Raw genomic sequence first — 18,956 nt, forward strand, 5'->3', positions numbered from 1 at the left:
TAAATCTAAAATCGCTAATAAAGTGGTGAAAATAGATCGTTTTATTAAATAAAAAGCACTGCTGTCACCTACATTACAGCGCCAATCTTATTATGTAGGAGATAGGGCACTTATAATGTGGTGACAGAGCCTCTTAAAGGTGTACGTACACTTTAATTAACACACACACACACACACACACACACACACTTTCATTTTATAAAAACCTAATTCACCAGAAAACCCAGAGGAAACCTACAAAAACTAGTTGTGACAAACTCCATGCATGTTTTCCCTTGCAGATTCAAAGCTAGGATCCCAGTGTTGAAAGGTCACAGTGCTAACCATTGTAACACTATACAAGACATACATAACACTATAAAATAACCAAATCACATTTTACCTATATGACCAATATCTTAACCAACATTCAAACACTGTAATTTACATTATAATGCCTGCACAGACCTTACCCAAAGTGTTAAATATTTTGCGGACAACGACAGTTGAGAAATTCCACTTTTCCCTCATAAGATCTGCAACGTGACCAGTAGTGATCATACAAAGCCAGCATCCAAAATAAGGAAGAGCAGAGAGAAAGCCATTCTGTGAGTAAACAAACAAGATAGTACAAATTATTAAACCGAATTCACAAAGGTAACACATTAAAAGGGTTGTCCGGGACATTTGGAAAACAAAATAAAAAAATAAGCTGCAGCGGTCAAATTGATGGAATGAACGTCATCACTTCCTGTAAAAGTTAGAAGACCGGTGGAAATTACGGGAGATGGAGCAGCGCGGGATTAACCAGAGGAGTATTACTTATTTTATCACATCCTCTGCCTACAGTCCATTTTTTTTTAACTGTGCTGGGCAACAAAGTTAACAAAAAACTTACTTCTAAACTGTGCGCATATTATTTTAGGATACTTTCAAAGCAGAAAATATCAAGGTGAACCACAGTCCACCGTTTATAAGCCAATTTCTCTCAACACCACAAAGCACCAGAACATTTTTTACCCCTTGAAGACCAAGAATTCTGGCGGACATTACAATTTTTAGGAAAACATACTTGCATGAGGCCTTGTTTATTGCAGGACTAATTGGTCTTTCTTTTTGGGTATAGATCGGTTAATGATTCATTTACATTAATTTACATTCCTACTGAAATGTAAAAAAAAAAAAATGTTCATAAAAAAATTGTTATGCCAATCACCTTAAATAATGTAGAAGATTTATAGAACTGGTTGTTAAGGTTGTTGCTTTGTAATCGTTATATAATAACATTTTCTATATGTAAATGCATGTTATTTTTTAATGTTTTCTCTTTTACAGATATGTTTAGCTTATCTTTAGTATGTTTTCTAAATCCTATAATGGGAGTTTTATTGATTATTTATGATTTTACATAGTAATGTACTTGCATATATACACATAAGTACATAGGCTGTTCTTAGGGCATACCTTACCTTATATGACCTTACGACAGAAATTCGCAAGCAACAGCCATAGGACCTTTAATGAGTATAGGTATAGACAGGGCAGGCTTTAAAGTTGCGTGTGACCTGTGCGAGTGCACATGGCGCTGCACCATCCCAGCATGTAGGGGGCGCCACTGGGCTCTGCCTCTACTCGTTACACACGCCGAGGAGCAAGAGCAGGGGAGAAAGTTCCGCTCACAGCCCGTTCTGCAAGAAGCCTGTCAGCAAGGAGAGATGTTAGGCGTCTATGTGTTTGTGTGTGTGTATATGTTCCAGTATGTGTGTGTATATGTCTCTGCCTCTGTGTGTTTATATATGTGTGGGTATAGTTATCAAAGTGTGTTATCTGTGATGTTACATAGGACTAGCAGGTAACACTACTACATTATCTGTACTCAAAGCAATAACTGCTATATGTGGTGTTACATAGGACTGCAGGTAACATCTACTACATCTGTATTCCGAGAATTATCACTGCATGTTATCTGGACTGCAGGTTAGGCTTCGTTCACATCTGCGTTGGGATTCCGTTCACGGGTTCCGTCTGAGCTTTCCGTCAGGGGAACCCATGAACGGAATCCAAACAAAAGGAAGCCATAGGTTTCCATTTTACATCACCATTGATTTCAATGGTGACGGATCCGCTGCAAATGGTTTCTACTTGTCACCATTGTTTAAGGGTTCCGTAGTTTTGACGGAATGAATAACGCAGTGCCCACGCAATCAGAGCGCTGTAGTAGTATAGCGCTGGTTCTCTACAGACCTTTGCTGGCACAGTTCATCAAGGGATTAAGCATGGCATCAGAGCTGGATACAGTCATTTATGGGCACAAAATTTACAGTAGCCTGACAATGTTACAACATATCAGTTGGTTGGGAAGAAATGAAGACCTACATTGAAAAACTCACATAACATATTCAATCTACTTCTCAGCAATTGTCAAGGCCAAATAATTATTCAATAGGAAATTTCTCTTTAAATGTCAGAAAAGTGATTGTAAAAAAGCCATGAGAATAGTCAACTAATACTATACAAAATTCATAGGCAGATGGGGATTATATTCTAGAACAAAGCCTCTCAATTTTCCAGCAGTTCAAGTTAGACCAGGCCGGAGCCATCTGCACATAGATATACATATTTCATATTTTGTTAGACCTTGTTGTACTGAAACCCAGGTAACACGTCTGCATGGAAGTTCCTGGATATAACACAGAGGACATGACATTAAAATCTGACCGAACATCTGTTAATGAATAATTCATCTGTTCTCAGAAGTAAGAGAATTCGTAGTGTCCTAGCCTGAACTTACCTCCTGTGCATTAAAACGCAAAATGTCTTTCATGTAGGTAGGTAATAAAGTCAGTAACGTGTAGAAGGTCCAATTATAAGAAAAATGAGCTACAATAATAGCCCATAATGGCAATGATTTCAGCATTGCACAAACAGGCACATCCGTGTCCCTGGAAAGCTAGAAGACAAAAAAACAGAGACAAGTTATCTATCTAAGTTTTGGAACACATCAATTTTTCCAGTTATTTTTGACATTAAACACAGTTCTAGTACAGCAAATAATGTGAAATAGTTCAAAGGTTCAAAAGTTAAAAAAAACATAAAAATATGTTTTTTCCCAAAATGCAACAATAGTCAGAGTTTCTGATTTTAACCAAAGGGCTTTTTTCAGGGAAGACATAAAAGGACAGCTGCTCTGCAGCACAGAAAGCAATATATAGTTTGAAATTGGATGCAAACTATTCCTACAGGTGTCTCAACTTTTAAACCCTCTGATTCTATATAACCAGTGTTGGAACATACTGCAGTACAAAACCCTGTAGGTCCCAGGAGGGCTTCATAGGAGACTGTCAGAATTACGATATACTGCAATACATTAGTATTGCAGTGTATCGTGCAAGTAAAAAAAACTGTGAAATTGTTTTCTTTTAATAAATAAAAAATTTATTCATTAAAAGTTCAAAAAAACAAATTACAAAATTAACATAACTGGTATCGACGCATCAGGAAAAAGTCTGAACTATTACAATATATAATTATTTAGTCCATTCGGTAAACACCGTAAAAAATAAAAAAATTCAGAATTGCAGTTTAGTCGTCACTTCATCTCCCACAAAAAAATGAAATAAAGTGATCAAAAATGGTACCACAAAATGGTACCAATATAAAACTACAGCTCGCCCTGCAAAATATAAGCCCTCACACCGCTAAGTCGACGGAAAAATATAAAAAAAAGTTATGGCTCTCAAAATATGGCGACAAAACTCAAATTATCTTTAACAATCATTTTTTCCCTAGTAAAAATAGGAACACAAAAAAAAAACCCACATAATTTTGGCATCGCTGTAATGGTATTGACCCACAGAATGCCGTTTTACTGCATGGTGAACGCCGTAAAAACAAAACCACCCAAATGATTGAAGAATCACTGTTTTTTCCTAATCCACCACACAGATATTTTTTTTCCAGTTTCCCACTACATTATATGGTACAATAAATGGTGCTATGAAAACCTACAACTTGACGCTCCAAAAACAAGCCTTCATATGGCAATATTGATTGAAAAATAAAAAAGTTACAGCATTTGGAAGGTGGGGAGGAAAAAAAACAAGTGAAGATCCAAAAAAATGGCTGCGGAAGGAAGGGGTTAATCTTTAAAAAAAAACACAACAACTCAGAGAATGTACAAGAGATCCTGCAATGTTTCTCCCACTTACCTCATGTTTGAGGGCTGACAAAATATATTCTCTCTCAGGGTCTGATATTGTGCGGTGGGTTTGTGGAGTATCACTGACTAGAAAGAGCCACATAATAAACCATACAACACCAAGTGCCCCTGTTTATAAAGAGAAAAGCAGAAATTATAATACACAGGCCAGCAAAGCAAAGCAGTTTTATTGCGGATATCTGTGTACTGGACCATAGCTCATTAGATTTGTAAAATTCTACGTATTGTAACTATTCAAAAGAAAAGCAAAACGCTGAAGTTTTTTTTTTTTATCATAGTCTGTGCTATTGTGATTAATTTGGCACATTTTCTGTCCTTTCCAGTCCAGTTTTATCCTCTCTAAGGCGGTGTCCTAATTACGTCACAGCACTAAGTCAGAGCTATACGTCAGGAGGATCGGCTAAGCTAAAAAGGTTCCCATTGTAAAAAAAAAACAAAACCAACGTCTACCTTGCTGGACACTGGCCTGGCGTATGCCAAAAGGACACTCTTGGCACAACCCGGTGAATGGGAGCCTATGGATACATGGGATTTTTCCCCAGAGTGTACGCTAAATTTAGTTCTGTATACTACGTGAACAGGCTCTAACTTTAGGACAGTATAAGGAATACTTGTGGAAACCCCTTTATTTGCCTTAGCTAAAAAAGCTGCCGACATAGGCATACGTCAGACTGCATTTAATGTATAACAGTGGCATCAGTCACCCAAAGGCTATAATGCTATCTGCTCAACAGTTAAATCATGAGCTCGTGATCCGGTTTATGTCTTATTTGTTAACACCTCCCCGCCGCAGCCACTTTTGGACTTCTGACGTGTAACTTTATGTGGTAAGAACTTTAGAACGCTTTCACCTATCCAAGCGATTCGGAGATTGTTTTCTCGTGACAAATTGTATTTTATTATCAGGTGTAAAATTTGGTCTATAAATTCATAGATTTGTGAAAAACACCAACATTTTTAGAAAATTTAGCATTTTGCTAAATTTTAATGCATCTGCTTGTAAGACCGATAGTAATACCACACAAAATAGTTACTAATTAACATTTCCCATATGTCTATTTTTCTGGGACGTTACATGGCTTATAATTTTAGCAGCAATTTCTCACATTTTAAAAGCTTATTTTTTTAGGGACCAGTACAGTTCTGAAGTGGCTTTGAGGGGCCTATATATTAGAAACCACCATAAATCACCCCATTTTAAAAATGGCACTCTAATTTATAAGGCACTCAAAGCCACTTCAGAACTGAACTGGTCCCTGAAAAAATGGGCTTTTGAATTATTATATATATATTTTTTTTAAATATGAGAAATTGCTGCTAAAGTTCTAAGCCTTGTAACATCTTGGAAAAATATGATTCAAACAAAGAACACATATGGGACATATGAAATAGTACCTATTTTGTGTGGTGTAACTCTCTGTCTTACCAGCAGATACATTCAATTTTAGAAAAAAGCTAATTTTTGCAAATTTTGGTGTTTTTCGCACAAATATTGAATTTATCATCCAAATTTTTTTACTAACATAAAGTACAATATGTCACGATAAAAAAAATCTCAGAATCACTTGGATAGGTGAAAGCATTCCAAATTTATTACTACATAAGTTAAAACGTCAGATTTGAAAAAAAACGGCGGTCCTCAAGGCCAAAACCGGCTCAGTCCTAAAGGGGTTAAAACGCAAAACAGAAACATGGTACAAAAAAGTGACCATTTATCTGTTACAGGTGGCAATCCACAATTCCTTTGGAGTTCAGGACACCAGAGAATGCCCCCAGTTTGAGGATGTATAACGATGGATTGAAAGGCATTTTATCATTCCCATTCCTCCAACACCAACTAGAAGCAACACGCAGAAAAAGTGCCGCATCTGCGGAAAAGATGGGCGCCACAAGGATTCCTGATATTTTTGTCCCTCATAACCAGGGCTGTGCATTCGCCCATGTTTTAAAAAAAGACCATACTTTTCTTAATTATTCGATTTTAAATTATTAGTTGAAAATATATTTTCCCTACAAGACAGTTTTATTCTTCCCCTTATTTTACTCCAAGGGTGAGGAAGGGAATGTGTCGGGAGAGGATGTCAGGTTTGCATATTTTGTAATATTTGTCTGCTGGAAAGCCCCACTTGCATTAACCTGCAATTTCTTATTTTAGGAAACCAAACTAAAATAAATTCCCATTATACCCCTACATGAATATGCTTCATGAGCAGTTATTTTGAAGGTTTGTAAAATCAGCTTTGAAAAATGGTGATTTGTGAAATAAGCTTCTATTGTAAGCCCTCCTACATCTGTGTCATAAATAAAGCACACATATTTGGAAACTAGATGAATTTTGTGCATGGTCCATACGTTGTCTAAAAAATGCTCGTGTAAACGGCCGCGTTTGCCCAAAAAAATATGCTCATTTATTTTGTTCCACCAGAAGAAAAACTGGAGATTCTCAAAAGATAAAACCCCTTGAAGAAAACCTTGGGTGTAGGGGGGGGGGGGTCTACTTTTGTGAATGAAGTAATTTATGGGGTGTTTGTAATGTTTCAGGGGCATTAGGCCCTCAGAACACAATATGCTGCTATGAAGTCAAGCGCAGAATTGCTGGACCCAAAATGCCAAAACAAGCCTCCTTTTATGCCACGCCCTGGAACATGCCTATACAGTGAACACATATTGGGTATTCCCATGCACGGAAGAAGTGGCAGAAGTTGAAATGAGAAATTGTATCTGTGGTCCATACTATGCGTGATCACGGTTTGCATAAAATGACACATTTGCTAAATTCTTGCATGTTTTTTTCAATTTTGTCCACTTTAACCCCTTAACGCCGAAGGACGGATATATCCGTCCTCAGCAGCTGCTAGTTCGCGCAGGAGGACGGATATATCCGTCCTGTGATCGCGCGGGTACTGACAGTTTACCCACGCGATCAGCGGCAGGAGCACGGCTGTTATACACAGCCTGGCTCCTGCTGCAACTGCCGGAATCGAAGCACGCGCCGATTCCGGCAGTTTAACCCATTAAATGCCGCTGTCAACAGTGACAGCGGCATTTAATGTGTTTGACAGAAGGGGGAACTCCCTCTGTCTCCCGATCGGCGCCCCCGCAAACAAATCGCGGGTCGCCGTCGGGTTTCCATGACAGCCGGGGGTCTAACAAAAAACCCCAGGTCTGTCTTCAGCATCTGCCTGTTAGGCGATGCCAGAGGCATGACCTAATAGGTTGCCTGTCAGTTTTACACTGACAGGCAATAATGCTTTGGTATACGAAGTATACCAAAGCATTATATATGCGATCGGCACATCGCATAGTGAAGTCCCCTGGTGGGACTAAAAAAAAAAAAGTAAAACCGTTAAATAAAGTTTGTGAAAAAAAAAATAAAAAAAATTACAGTCAAAGTAAAATAAAACTACTGTTTTGCCCCAAAAAGTGGTTTTAGTTAATAAAACGGTCAAAACAAATCACACATACACATATATGGTATCCCCGCGATCGTAACAACTTGACCAATAAAATGAACACATTAATTAAACCGCCGGATGAACGGCGTCCAAGGAAAACGCAAAAAACAACGGCAAAATTCTCTCTTTTCTCCCATTCCCCCCATAAAAAATAAAATAAAAGTTCATCTATAAGTCCTATGTACCCCAAAATAGTACTAATGAAAACTACACATTGTCCCGCAAAAATCAAGCCCACGTACGGCCACATCGACGGAAAAATAAAAAAATGACGGCTCTGGGAACGCGGCGATGCAAAAACAAGTAATTTTTTTCTAAAAGGCTTTTTATTGTGCAAACGTAGAAAAAACATAAAACCTTTACATATTTGGTATCCCTGTAATCGTGCCGACCCATAGAATAAAGTTAACATGTTATTTACGCTGCATAGTAAACGGCGTAAATTTATAGCGTGAAAATCAATTCTGGAATTTCTGCTTATTTTCAATTCTCTCCTAAAATAAAGTTAATAAAAGTTAATCAATATGTTATAAGCATCTAAAAATGATACAATTACAAAATACAACTCGTCCCGGAAAAAACAAGCCCTTATACGGCTATGTCGACGGAATAAAAAAAGAGTTACGACTCTTGGAATGCGACCGTGGAAAAACAAAAAATAATCCTTGGTCATTAACGTGCAAAATGGCCCGGTCATTAAGGGGTTAAAGAATAAATAAATAAATAAGAGACTATGTACACGGACAAATGCCATTACAACAAAATCCCATCTGTCCTTTGAATTTTACACTCTTTTTAAAGTCAATTTATTCACCTGCAGAGTTATATTCATTTAAAGAAGCGCATAGCAAAATTGTTACTCAATTTTCTCAGGTCATTTAGCGGTAAAACAGCCTAGTCCTTTAACCCGTTAGTGAGCGGCCCATAGTGTTTCTACGTTGGTCACTAACGGGCCTTATTCCAATGCCATAGACTTTTTACGTCGCGGCATCGGAATAAGTAAACAGAGCAGGCAGCTGTCAAATCTCCCTGCTCTCAGCTGGCAGAGGTAGCTGAGGGCGTCACTGCTCGAACGTGTGAGATTGATATTAGTATCGATCTCACCCGTTTAACCCCTCAGATGCGGTGCACAATAGCGTGCACCGCATCTGAGTGGTTTTGGAGAGAGGGAGGGAGCTCCCTCTCATCCAAATGACACCCGGCGATAAGATCACCGAGTATCTGTTTCTCCGATGGCAGCCGGGGGCCTAATAAAGGCCCCCAGGTCTGCCTGTGGTGAATGCCTGCTAGGTCATGCTGGAGGCATGTCCTAGCAGATGCCTGTCCGTTTTACACGGACAGGCATAATACACTGCAATACAGAAGTAGTGCAGTGTATTACAAATGCGATTGGATTATCGCATAGTGAAGTCCCCTAGTGGGACTAGTAAAAAAGTGAATTAAAAAAAATAAAAAAATAAAAAAGTGAAAAAAAAAATGAAAAACCCACTTTTTTCCCCCCTTACAAACTGCTTTATTATTAACAAACAAAATAAAGTAAAAAAGTTACACATATTTGGTATCGCCGCATCCGTAACGACCCCAACTATAAACGTATTACATCATTTAACCCGCACGGTGAACGTCGTAAAAAATAAAATAAAAAAAACATGCAAAAATTGCTGTTTTCTTTGAATCCAGCCTTAAAAAAAAAATGTGATCAAAAAGTCGCATCTACTCCAAAATGGTACCGATAAAAACTACAAGTCGTCCCGCAAAAAAACAAGCCTTCCTACAATTGCATCGGCGAAAAAATAAAAACGTTATGGCTCTTCAAATATGGAGACACAAAAACAAATAATTTTGAAAAAAAAAAAAAAAAGTGTTTTCACTGTGTAAAAGTAGTAAAACATACACAAACTATACAAATTTGGTATCGTTGCAATCGCAACAACCCGCTGAATAAAGTTAGTGTTATTTATACCACACGGTAAACAGCGTAAATTTAGGACGCAAAAAAGTGTGGCGAAATTTTTTTCTATTCCCCCCCAAAAAAAGTTTATCAAATTCTATGTACCCCAAAATGGTGCTATTAAAAATGACAACTTGTCCTGCCTGCAAATTTTTGTTTTTATTACCCAAAACGTTTTTTTACATTTCTGTACAACTACTTATGAAGCGAAGTGTACTGTTACGGTCATTTTTCAACTGACAGTCAATTAAATCTTGCTATGGGCCATTGACTGGCTTCCTGTTTGCCAGAGCATCTATCGGCACCCCGTGATCGCTTGCTGGGGGCAGATGGGGTACAGCGGAAGCTCCCTCCGTCAACCACTTAGATGCCACGATCGCTATTGACCACAGCATCGAAGGGGTTAAACAGCGGTGATCAGAGAGAATTCCAACCTTGCAGTGGGATGTGAGCTATACATTACAGCAGACACCCGCTGTAGATTGCGCGGGCACACCTCCTGCGCCCGCTTCATATACAAGATGTGACTATGCCTATTTGTGTTAAGTTATTCCTAATATGGACGTACAGTTACGTCCATTTGCGGGAAAGGATTAAACGGATACCTTTATAGCCTATGGGTGACTGATGACGCAATTATCCAGAAAATAAGGGGTGAAAAGGGACGGAAAATCCAAGGGCGCAGCTATGTTTGAAATAACTTATTGTACATAAAACAATTCCATACTTTCACAGTAAAATTTTATTTGTAATGGTAGAAGATCGATGTCTTTTTCAAGAGTATTTTTGAGGTTTTTTAGACCTAATGAGTGCTCAATGTTGCTGTATGTCTAAAGTGATTAGAAGCGGATTATTTTTTGAAGATATTAAACGGAGATCACTAATAAGTTGGGTCGAATCCTTCAGAAAACTAGGTAACGTTATAACGTATTTTTGGATAACTAGATCCAGGTAATGGGACAGATTACAAGTGGGTGACTGCATCCCGGAGATGATGGGTCTTCCCGGAGGGTTTTTGGAGTCTTTATGTATTTTTGGTAAGTGATAGTAAAATGGTAAATTAATATTCTTAGGTGTGAGGTAGTTGCTTTCATTTTTATTTAAGATTTTGTCTTTGAAAGCTTGATCTATCAGTGATTTTAAACATTTGTTAATGTCTTCAATAGGATTATAGTCCAGACTAATATAATAATTTGTATCTGACAGAATTTTCAGTGCTTCATTATAGTAATTACAGTGTTCTGAATCACTGTACCTCCACCCTTGTCAGCAGATCTTATAATAATTGATCTGTTATCTTTTAGATTTTTTAAGGCATATTTTTCGCTAGTAGACAGATTGTTTTTATGCGGAAATTTGTAGGACTCAAGGTTTTCCCAAGTCTCTTCTTATTAGATGATGGAAAGTGTTAATAAAATTGCCCTGGTGGGCTAAAGGATAAAATTTGGATGGTGCTTTTAGTTTTGTATGTTTGAAGGTGGCAGATATTTCGTTCTGTTGGTCAGTATTTGCATCCACATGGTTTTTTTCATCATTAGAGTTATAGGATATTAGTTGGAAATGCCTTTGGAGTGTAAGTTTTCTAGTAAAACGATGTAGATCAATAAATAGATTAAAAACATTCCTTCCAGTGGTTGGACAGAAAGAGAGACCTTTTTCAAGAAGGGCAATTTCAGATTTATTTCAAGTATAATCGGTGAGATTAAAAATGGATTTGGAGGGTATAGGATGAAAAGGAGAGACCCTAGTTACTCGCTTTGTTTTTGCCTCCCCTGGTTCCTCTATAGTGTTTTTTCTTTTTTTCGGGCAAAAAAAAATCGCTTATGATCGTTTGTTGAGAGATTGGGATAGGTAAAATCTCTAAAAAAGAGGAGGAGGTGTGAGCAGCAGGAGGTGACACAGTTCCTCTTGGGGTTGTATTGCATAATGCAGATGTTAAAAAGGGAACCGACGTCACTAGAGTTTCCCGACGCATACGTTTAAAGGAGTCCTGTGACAGATGCCATACAGTGGAATCAGTCACCCATAGGCCCCTATATATTTTAAAAAAACCAAAAAAAAAACGTATACTGAACACTTTTTTTTTTCAAAAACTAGCAAGATGGGAAGTGTAGTCTACTACACTTTTCCATGGTTTAAAAAAAAAAAAATAAAAAAAAAGAAGGAGCTTATAACCAGCTCTCTGGAGGCCAAAATGACACTCCTTTTGGCCTCCGCTGGCCTAATGGAGCCCTATGGAAATATTTAGACAAATCTGCATAGGAAGACAGTTTGACTGAAGTGCCAACTGTGTTCTTTACACCTACACTATTCATGTATTACCTACCAAAAATGTAGAACACATAAATCCAGTCCATGTAATAACAAATTAAACCAGACAGAGGCAGAGATACCACAGTGCCAAGTTGAGCTCCTAGAAGACAAAAACACATTAGAAGTATGGAAACATGGTGAAAGGAGGAGGCTTTGCGTTGCATACATAGTTTATTTGTGGTCTGAATATATTAACCTCAATTTAACCAGCAAATCTTCGTTGAGTATTTTTATCCAGCTCAGGTTAATTATGGTCATAAAATAGTTCACGGTTTTAAGACTAACAATTCTTTTCATACTCACCTGCATAAGAAAGACTTAAAAGTCTGCTACGCTCAAGAGGTGGGGCCCAGGACGACCACATTGCATGCATGGCTGGAAATGTCACACCCTGAATAGATAGTAAGACATATTACTTCCACACTCACAATTTTCCTCTCAGTAAAACTTCAAAATGACATGTTCCCTCAAAAAAGACATAACTACATTGTTTAAAGGCTATGTCCACCTTCACAGCGACTTTTTTTCTATTGTCCTGTGCATCTGAAATGAGAAATGAAGCAACTTTGAAAATATTTGTTTCTACAGCCCTACGCCTCTCCATGGTCACAGACTACAAACCCTGCATAGTTTGATCTTGCAGACATACACCTTTCCATCTTTCCCCTACTTCAAAGTTCGCAAGAAGTAGAACACACATGGAAGAGAGTATGACGGCAGTTTCAGACTACACTAGATTTGTTTGCAATCTGTTACTATGGAGACACAGGACCGCCATCAGAGCTGTAGACAAAATGATAGGATTTTATTTTAAGCAGGATTATTTGCAATGTTTCTTCTTTTCATGGTAGCCGGTATTTTATATTGTTCCAATGCATCTATAGAGGTGGACACGGTCCATAAATCTTATTGCCCTCAGACTAGGACTAAAAATCACAACCACATGTAAGAATGAAATTGTTCATTTAAGCAGGTGAGGACTACGAAAAATTAATACTCACTCTTGGTTTTAATATTATACCTGCCGCAAAACACAAACAATTCATCAATTACCTAAACTGACAAATTACAATTTGGCCATTCACAAATATTTAAAGTGTAACAAAACCTTCAATAAACTTCTACGTCCCAAATTTTGATCGTTGGGGATCAAGAACACAGACACCCCCACTGATCTCTAGAATGAAGAGGCAGAAGCACTCGGGTGAGCGCGGAGCAGCTTGGTTTGGGATTGGCTTTTTTCAGTAAGCCGATGTAGCATTGTACGGGCCCATAGACTTTCTATTGAATCCGTACAGTGCTACATCGACTTTCAGAGAAAAGCCGATCAGACACCAAGCGGCTAACCTGTCACCTGAGCACTTCTGACGCTTTATTCTAGCAAACGGTGGGGGTAATGTTTAGTTACCCTTTAAGATAAAGTGGTCCCACAATCCCCTTCTAACACTTGGCACAGCACCATTTCCCAAGAGATCTGATAGTTTTCCCATATCCTAACAATGTGGCATTTAAAACATACATTTTTCATCATTTTTTGCTTCCAGGTGTATCCTTTACTGCTGCTGCTAGTTTGTGCTGCTGGGCGAGGGACTCTGAGCAGAATCAGTCTACTTCACCCTTTATCAGATGACTATATAGTCCCTTCTTACTTCCCTTCTTCTCAGATATACTGCCACGCTATTGCAGAGGCTCTGTTCCTACCCTGACAAGCAAGCAATTTCTATTAACTTCTCTGCAGTGAGCAGAGTTTCACTATGCAGAGACCTGACTGTGGGAGCAGTAACTAAGCATGCACCAGCACTCCGCTTATTAGGAGGACGTGCACATACACTTTGCACACCAGGTGGCGCCATACTATAAGTAAATGTCAACTCTTTACTGGATCATATTTTTAAAACAGCATGTAAATGGTGAACATTGTTAATTTTTTATTATCTATATAATGAATATGATAAATAATGGTGAGACAACCACTTCAAGTAGCAAATGACCATATTTTTAGTGAGGACAAGAAAAAAATTCAGCTTATGTGCTGTATTACTAAAGTGATATTGTAATGCTCATATTGTGTCAATACAGAAAACTTTATGCAAGATGCATTAACAAACTGAGTAGGTGGCTTAGCCTATCACTGCCTTATGCCTATAGTGATAATCGTCCAGTCAGCTTTCTCATATTGATAACGTAAGTTACCCGTCTAGAAGATAAGATTTGTCCTGTCATGCATACACAGGAAAGATCTCACTACAGTCACAAAAGTCTAACAGGTCCCTTGTTCCACATGGTCTGGTCTAAGATATAAGAGAACACTTACCTCTCCAAGTCCTTCTAGTGCTCGAACTGCTATAAGGTACCCAGCACCCAAATCTGCAGCTAATGGTGTCAGTAACGTGAATACTGCAGTGCCCAGAATGCCAAATCCCAGTAATAGTTTGCCACCGATTCTGCCAGCGATGTATCCACCAGGTATTTGAGTGAGGATGTATCCATAGAAAAATGAGCCAAGTATCCAGCCTTGGGTATCTGCATCCCATTCATACTTCTTGCCCTTTAAGAGGATTGACATAAAAAACATAGTAAACATGGAAATTAAAGATTCTTATGGTACATTTTTACAGACCAGTGTTATCATATTGTGGTACGTTTTAACAGGGGGGGGGAACGACGACGACTACTATCTTCTCTGTTGTGCTTTATCCCTGGAGCCTCCTTAATGGTAGGTTAACCCTTACTGCACCACCACCCAGTGGTGATTAATTAAATAATTCACCATTTGATTCTGTTACTGAACATCATAATACACAGAGAAGAATTCCCTGAGCCTGCCACACACACACTATTAGTCTTGCCTCCACGGTGGCCTCTACTGACAGTGTGCGTATGGAGTCGTGAATTTTGGATGCTCAGCGCTACCGATCGTTAAAATAGAATAAAGCCCTGTTCACAACAGCGTCGGGTTCCCGTTCAGCCATTCAGTCAGAGGAACAGATGAATGGAAAGCTGAACGGAAACTATAGTTTCCATTTGCATTACCATTGATTTCAATGGTAATGCTTTCCATTGCAATTGGTTTCCGTTCGTTTTTTCACGGAAACAATAGCAGTCGACTACGCTATTGTTTCCGTTAAAAAAACAAAAACGGCAAAAGTACACAGTTTAAATTGCTGCTGGGCTTTCCTAACTATTTTATGTATTGTCGCAGACTACGTCAGCTTATGAGAAATAGCAATACATTAGAGCTTAAAATTTCTTTACTAAATTCACCAGATTTCCACCCATAGAAATTGTGGAATGTCCCGGTTTCTTTTTCCTGAAATCAGTAATGATCTTTTTAGTTTTCTCTACATTCAAGACAAAATTATTCTGTCTAGACCACCTCTCCAGAAGCGGAATCTCAGATCGATAAGAGGTTCCATCCCCACCTGTAATCAGGCCGATCACCGTCATGTCATCTGCATGTTTTAGTAGAAGGCTACCTTTATAAAACTTTACACAAACCGAGGTAAAATAGGAAAGTAAAGCCGGACTCAAACACCCCCCTGTGGACCCCCCAAGGATGGCAGTCTTGCTGTTGATTTTTACCATCCTCAACTACCTGATTCCTATCAATCAGAAAACTCAAACAGTTGCATAATTAAAATGACAGACCAAGTTTTCCAAGCTTAGCCACCAACTGTGCTGGCACCACCATATTAAAATCCCCTAACAAGACCCTCACATAATTACAATTGGCATCCATATGACTTTATATTGTATGCAAGGCTAAGGCAACAGCATCCCCAGTAGATCTATTCTGCCCAAGTTAGGAGTTAGCTGAGCATTTTTATCATCCTCCAGTCCAGGCATCGTTTTTAAAGACCCTACAGTCGTGCTGCCCACATTGTCAAGGAGTGGAGTGTGGAGTCTGGAGACCCGTCTTGCACAAACTTGATCTCAGAGAAATCGGGGGACTGTCCAATAAGGATAAAAGTAATGCATTCCGGAGCAGACTTGCCCTTCCAGTATCTATAGGGGCTATTCTGCACAAAAATACATTTGTTGTAGCAAGGGAGACATAGATCACTGTGAAAATGAAGGTGATAGTTTATAGGCTGATCTGTATGCAAAGAAAAATGGTGGAACTTTTTACTTTGCAAATGCAAATAGACCAGAGCATATACCAGTGCCATCTGTTTCTAAAGGGGATAGAAGTCTATAAAACGTACCATTTATTATGCTGCATTTATGTAAAAGGATGGGGTTAAATGAAGCAATATACACATTCTGTGGATAGTCCGTATACATTACAGTATTAGAGGGAATGTGTCACGAATTAAAAATAAAATAAAATGTAAGTTACTTATTTTTAAAGTTTTTTGCTGTATTTTTTTTTTTCTTCCACATGGTGGGAAGTATTACTAATTAAATAACAATTTGACATGTTTTCCTATGTTTGCCACCAGAGGGAAAACTTTACAGAATTACAGCAAGGTGAATAAGGGAAAGTACCCTAACTCACAGCTGCTGTAAATGTGGGAGGGACACTCACCCCACTCCCTATTTTTGGCTACAAGCCAGGAATAGGTGTCTTCAAATTGGTAAGCATTGTCCGGCTCCCATTTTGGGAGTGCTTTTACAATGCAGCTTGTAGAAGCTCTAGAACACACCAAAAGGCTAAGGCCTTATTCACACGACAGTGATAAACGGCCAATCTTTTAATGGTCGTGGATTGGCCGTTTTCAGAATAATGATGTTCTATAGGTGTATGCACACGGCCGATTTAACGGCCCGTGAATAATGGCTGTCAAAAAATAGGACATGTCCTATTTTTTGCCGTTTTAACGGCCTGACGGCCCCCATAGAAGTCAATGGATCAGTTTTTAATGGCTGTCAATACATGTAACAACCGTTAAAAACAGATCTGTGACATGGGGATTTGCAAGGGAACTACTAGCTATCTGTGGCGGCGCGGCTATCGGCGGCGCGACGATACATACTCACCGATGCAGCACAGACTTCTTCTGGTCTGGTTGCTAGTCTCACGGGTTCTGCGAAGGCGACAGGATGAAGTCATCGCGCCGCCTTCGCAGATCCCGTGAGACTAGCGACTAGACCAGTAGAAGACAGCGCTGCATTGGGAGTGTCATCGCGTCACCGCAGATCCCGTGAAGACGAGGGACCTTACCTGAAGTAGACAGCGCTGCACCTACAGGGAGGCAGCGGGGCGTCACCTACAGGGAGGCAGCGGGGCGTCACCTACAGGGAGGCAGTAAATAGTGTCTAGGTGAACATGTGACCTAAACACCCGAAAAATGGCCGAAAAAACGGAAGCAGAACGCCTCCAAACATCTGCCCATTGATTGCAATGGAAAAAATGGCGCTGTTCCGATAGGCCGTTTTTTTTAAAAAAACGGCCGTGTAAAAAAAACGACTGCGAAAAAGAAGTGCATGTCACTTATTGGGACGTTTTTGGAGCCGTTTATCATAGACTGCATTGAAAACAGCTACAAAAACGGCTGTAAAAAACCGACTTCGGCCCTGTATGTATGAGATAGAGATATATGTATCTGTGAACAGGCATCCTCAGGGGTTGAGGGGCTAATTAGAAGTCAGAAAACAATAATAAAGTACATGTCAGAATTGAGAGAGTCCTACCAGAATTTAGCGAAGACTAGTGGCATACTTTAACAATGATAGCAGTTTTCTTACCGTAGAATTATGAGGTATGCTGGGAGTAATTGAATGGTCAGGACACACATTGCCACTTCTGTTCACTTGTTCGCTTGATGTTGAATTTACCATATCCACCAGTGCTACGCTTAAATTGACTCGTAGTGCATACAACATGAAGAAGCCAAGTAATGCCAATGCTGCCAGGTTGTAGCGAGCAGAACAACATGCGGGCACTGAAAAACAGAGAGACATCTTTCATGTGGACAGTCATGGAGAATAAACGTAGAAGATTCTGTATGCAGAGTAGGATAGCATGTTTTCCAGCTCAGTTAATGCTGACCTTTATTGTTCTGTTTACTTAGCAGGTGGATGTTTTCCATGTGTACAGAGAGCGCGCCAGGCAGCCATAAACATGGATGTGACAGTGTATGAAAGTCATTACACACTACTCATAAAAGGAAGGAGAGTGATTTACTTTTCCATCTAATGTACAAAACACCATACATATAAAAGTGAAAAATATGTTGCGCTAGAATTATGTGAAATACTCTACAAATATTTAAATGGTTACCGCTGTGAGCAAGTGTAGATTTGCACTATGAGGCTTTGTACACGTTCATGGGTTCCGTCTGAACTTTCCATCAGAGGGACCCATGAACGGAATCCATATGTTTCAGTTTGTATCACCATTGATTTCAATGGTGACATCCAATGCAAATGGTTTCCATTTTCACCTTTGTTTAAGGGTTCTATCGTTTTGACAGAATCAATACCGTAGTCGATTGCACTATTGATTCAGTCAAAACGACGGAAACCTTACACAACGGTTCTAATTTTATTTTTTTACAGACCTAACTTTTTTTTTTTTACACAAAAAAAATAAAAATTAAACAGGCATCACACATGTACACTACACAAAAAAACTGCCTAACCATAGACAAATCCTAATGATAACCCTAACCTAGCTATACAATTTATACAAAGTTTGATTTTCACAGTAAAATTCTCTCTGTGTCTTCTCATACAAAGTAACAAGTGTAAGTAGAGACAGACAAACTTTGTTTAACTTTTGTCATCACTGTGAATGGTTCTCAGTGATCACATGATCGGAGACCACTGCTATTGGTCTCCGATCATTGCTCTGAAGCCTAAGTCTGTTGCTAACAGCCTTGGCTTGAAAGGCAGAGCGCCCAAAATCACTTCTGAAGTGCCAAGGTGAAAAGGCGACACTTCAGAAGAACTACCCCGAACGGCTGGCGTAGAAAGTCTATACACTGGTCGTTAAGGGGTTAATAGAAGCTGGTAGAACACACAATCTAGTGCAATACATGCATATTGCAGTATATTGGGCAAGCAATCCAATTATCTCTAGTTCAAATCCTCTAGG

At 39.0% G+C, this 18,956-nt stretch overlaps 1 protein-coding gene across 1 annotated transcript in view; it reads right to left on the reverse strand.

The window, feature by feature from the left end:
• SLC17A5 (solute carrier family 17 member 5) overlaps nucleotides 1–18,956 on the reverse strand; it is a 74,438-nt gene that overhangs the window by 15,191 nt on the left and 40,291 nt on the right. The window contains exons 2-8 of the mRNA XM_075862034.1: nucleotides 17,606–17,802; nucleotides 14,232–14,465; nucleotides 12,221–12,308; nucleotides 11,931–12,017; nucleotides 4,188–4,306; nucleotides 2,771–2,929; nucleotides 453–585 (exon numbers count right to left, since the gene is read on the reverse strand). Coding sequence (XP_075718149.1) covers nucleotides 453–585; nucleotides 2,771–2,929; nucleotides 4,188–4,306; nucleotides 11,931–12,017; nucleotides 12,221–12,308; nucleotides 14,232–14,465; nucleotides 17,606–17,802 — 1,017 coding nt within the window. The remainder of the gene's footprint in view (nucleotides 1–452; nucleotides 586–2,770; nucleotides 2,930–4,187; nucleotides 4,307–11,930; nucleotides 12,018–12,220; nucleotides 12,309–14,231; nucleotides 14,466–17,605; nucleotides 17,803–18,956) is intronic.

The sequence above is a fragment of the Rhinoderma darwinii genome, chromosome 4 (genome assembly GCF_050947455.1).
Source record: "Rhinoderma darwinii isolate aRhiDar2 chromosome 4, aRhiDar2.hap1, whole genome shotgun sequence".
In the NCBI taxonomy this organism is placed as follows: domain Eukaryota; kingdom Metazoa; phylum Chordata; class Amphibia; order Anura; family Rhinodermatidae; genus Rhinoderma; species Rhinoderma darwinii.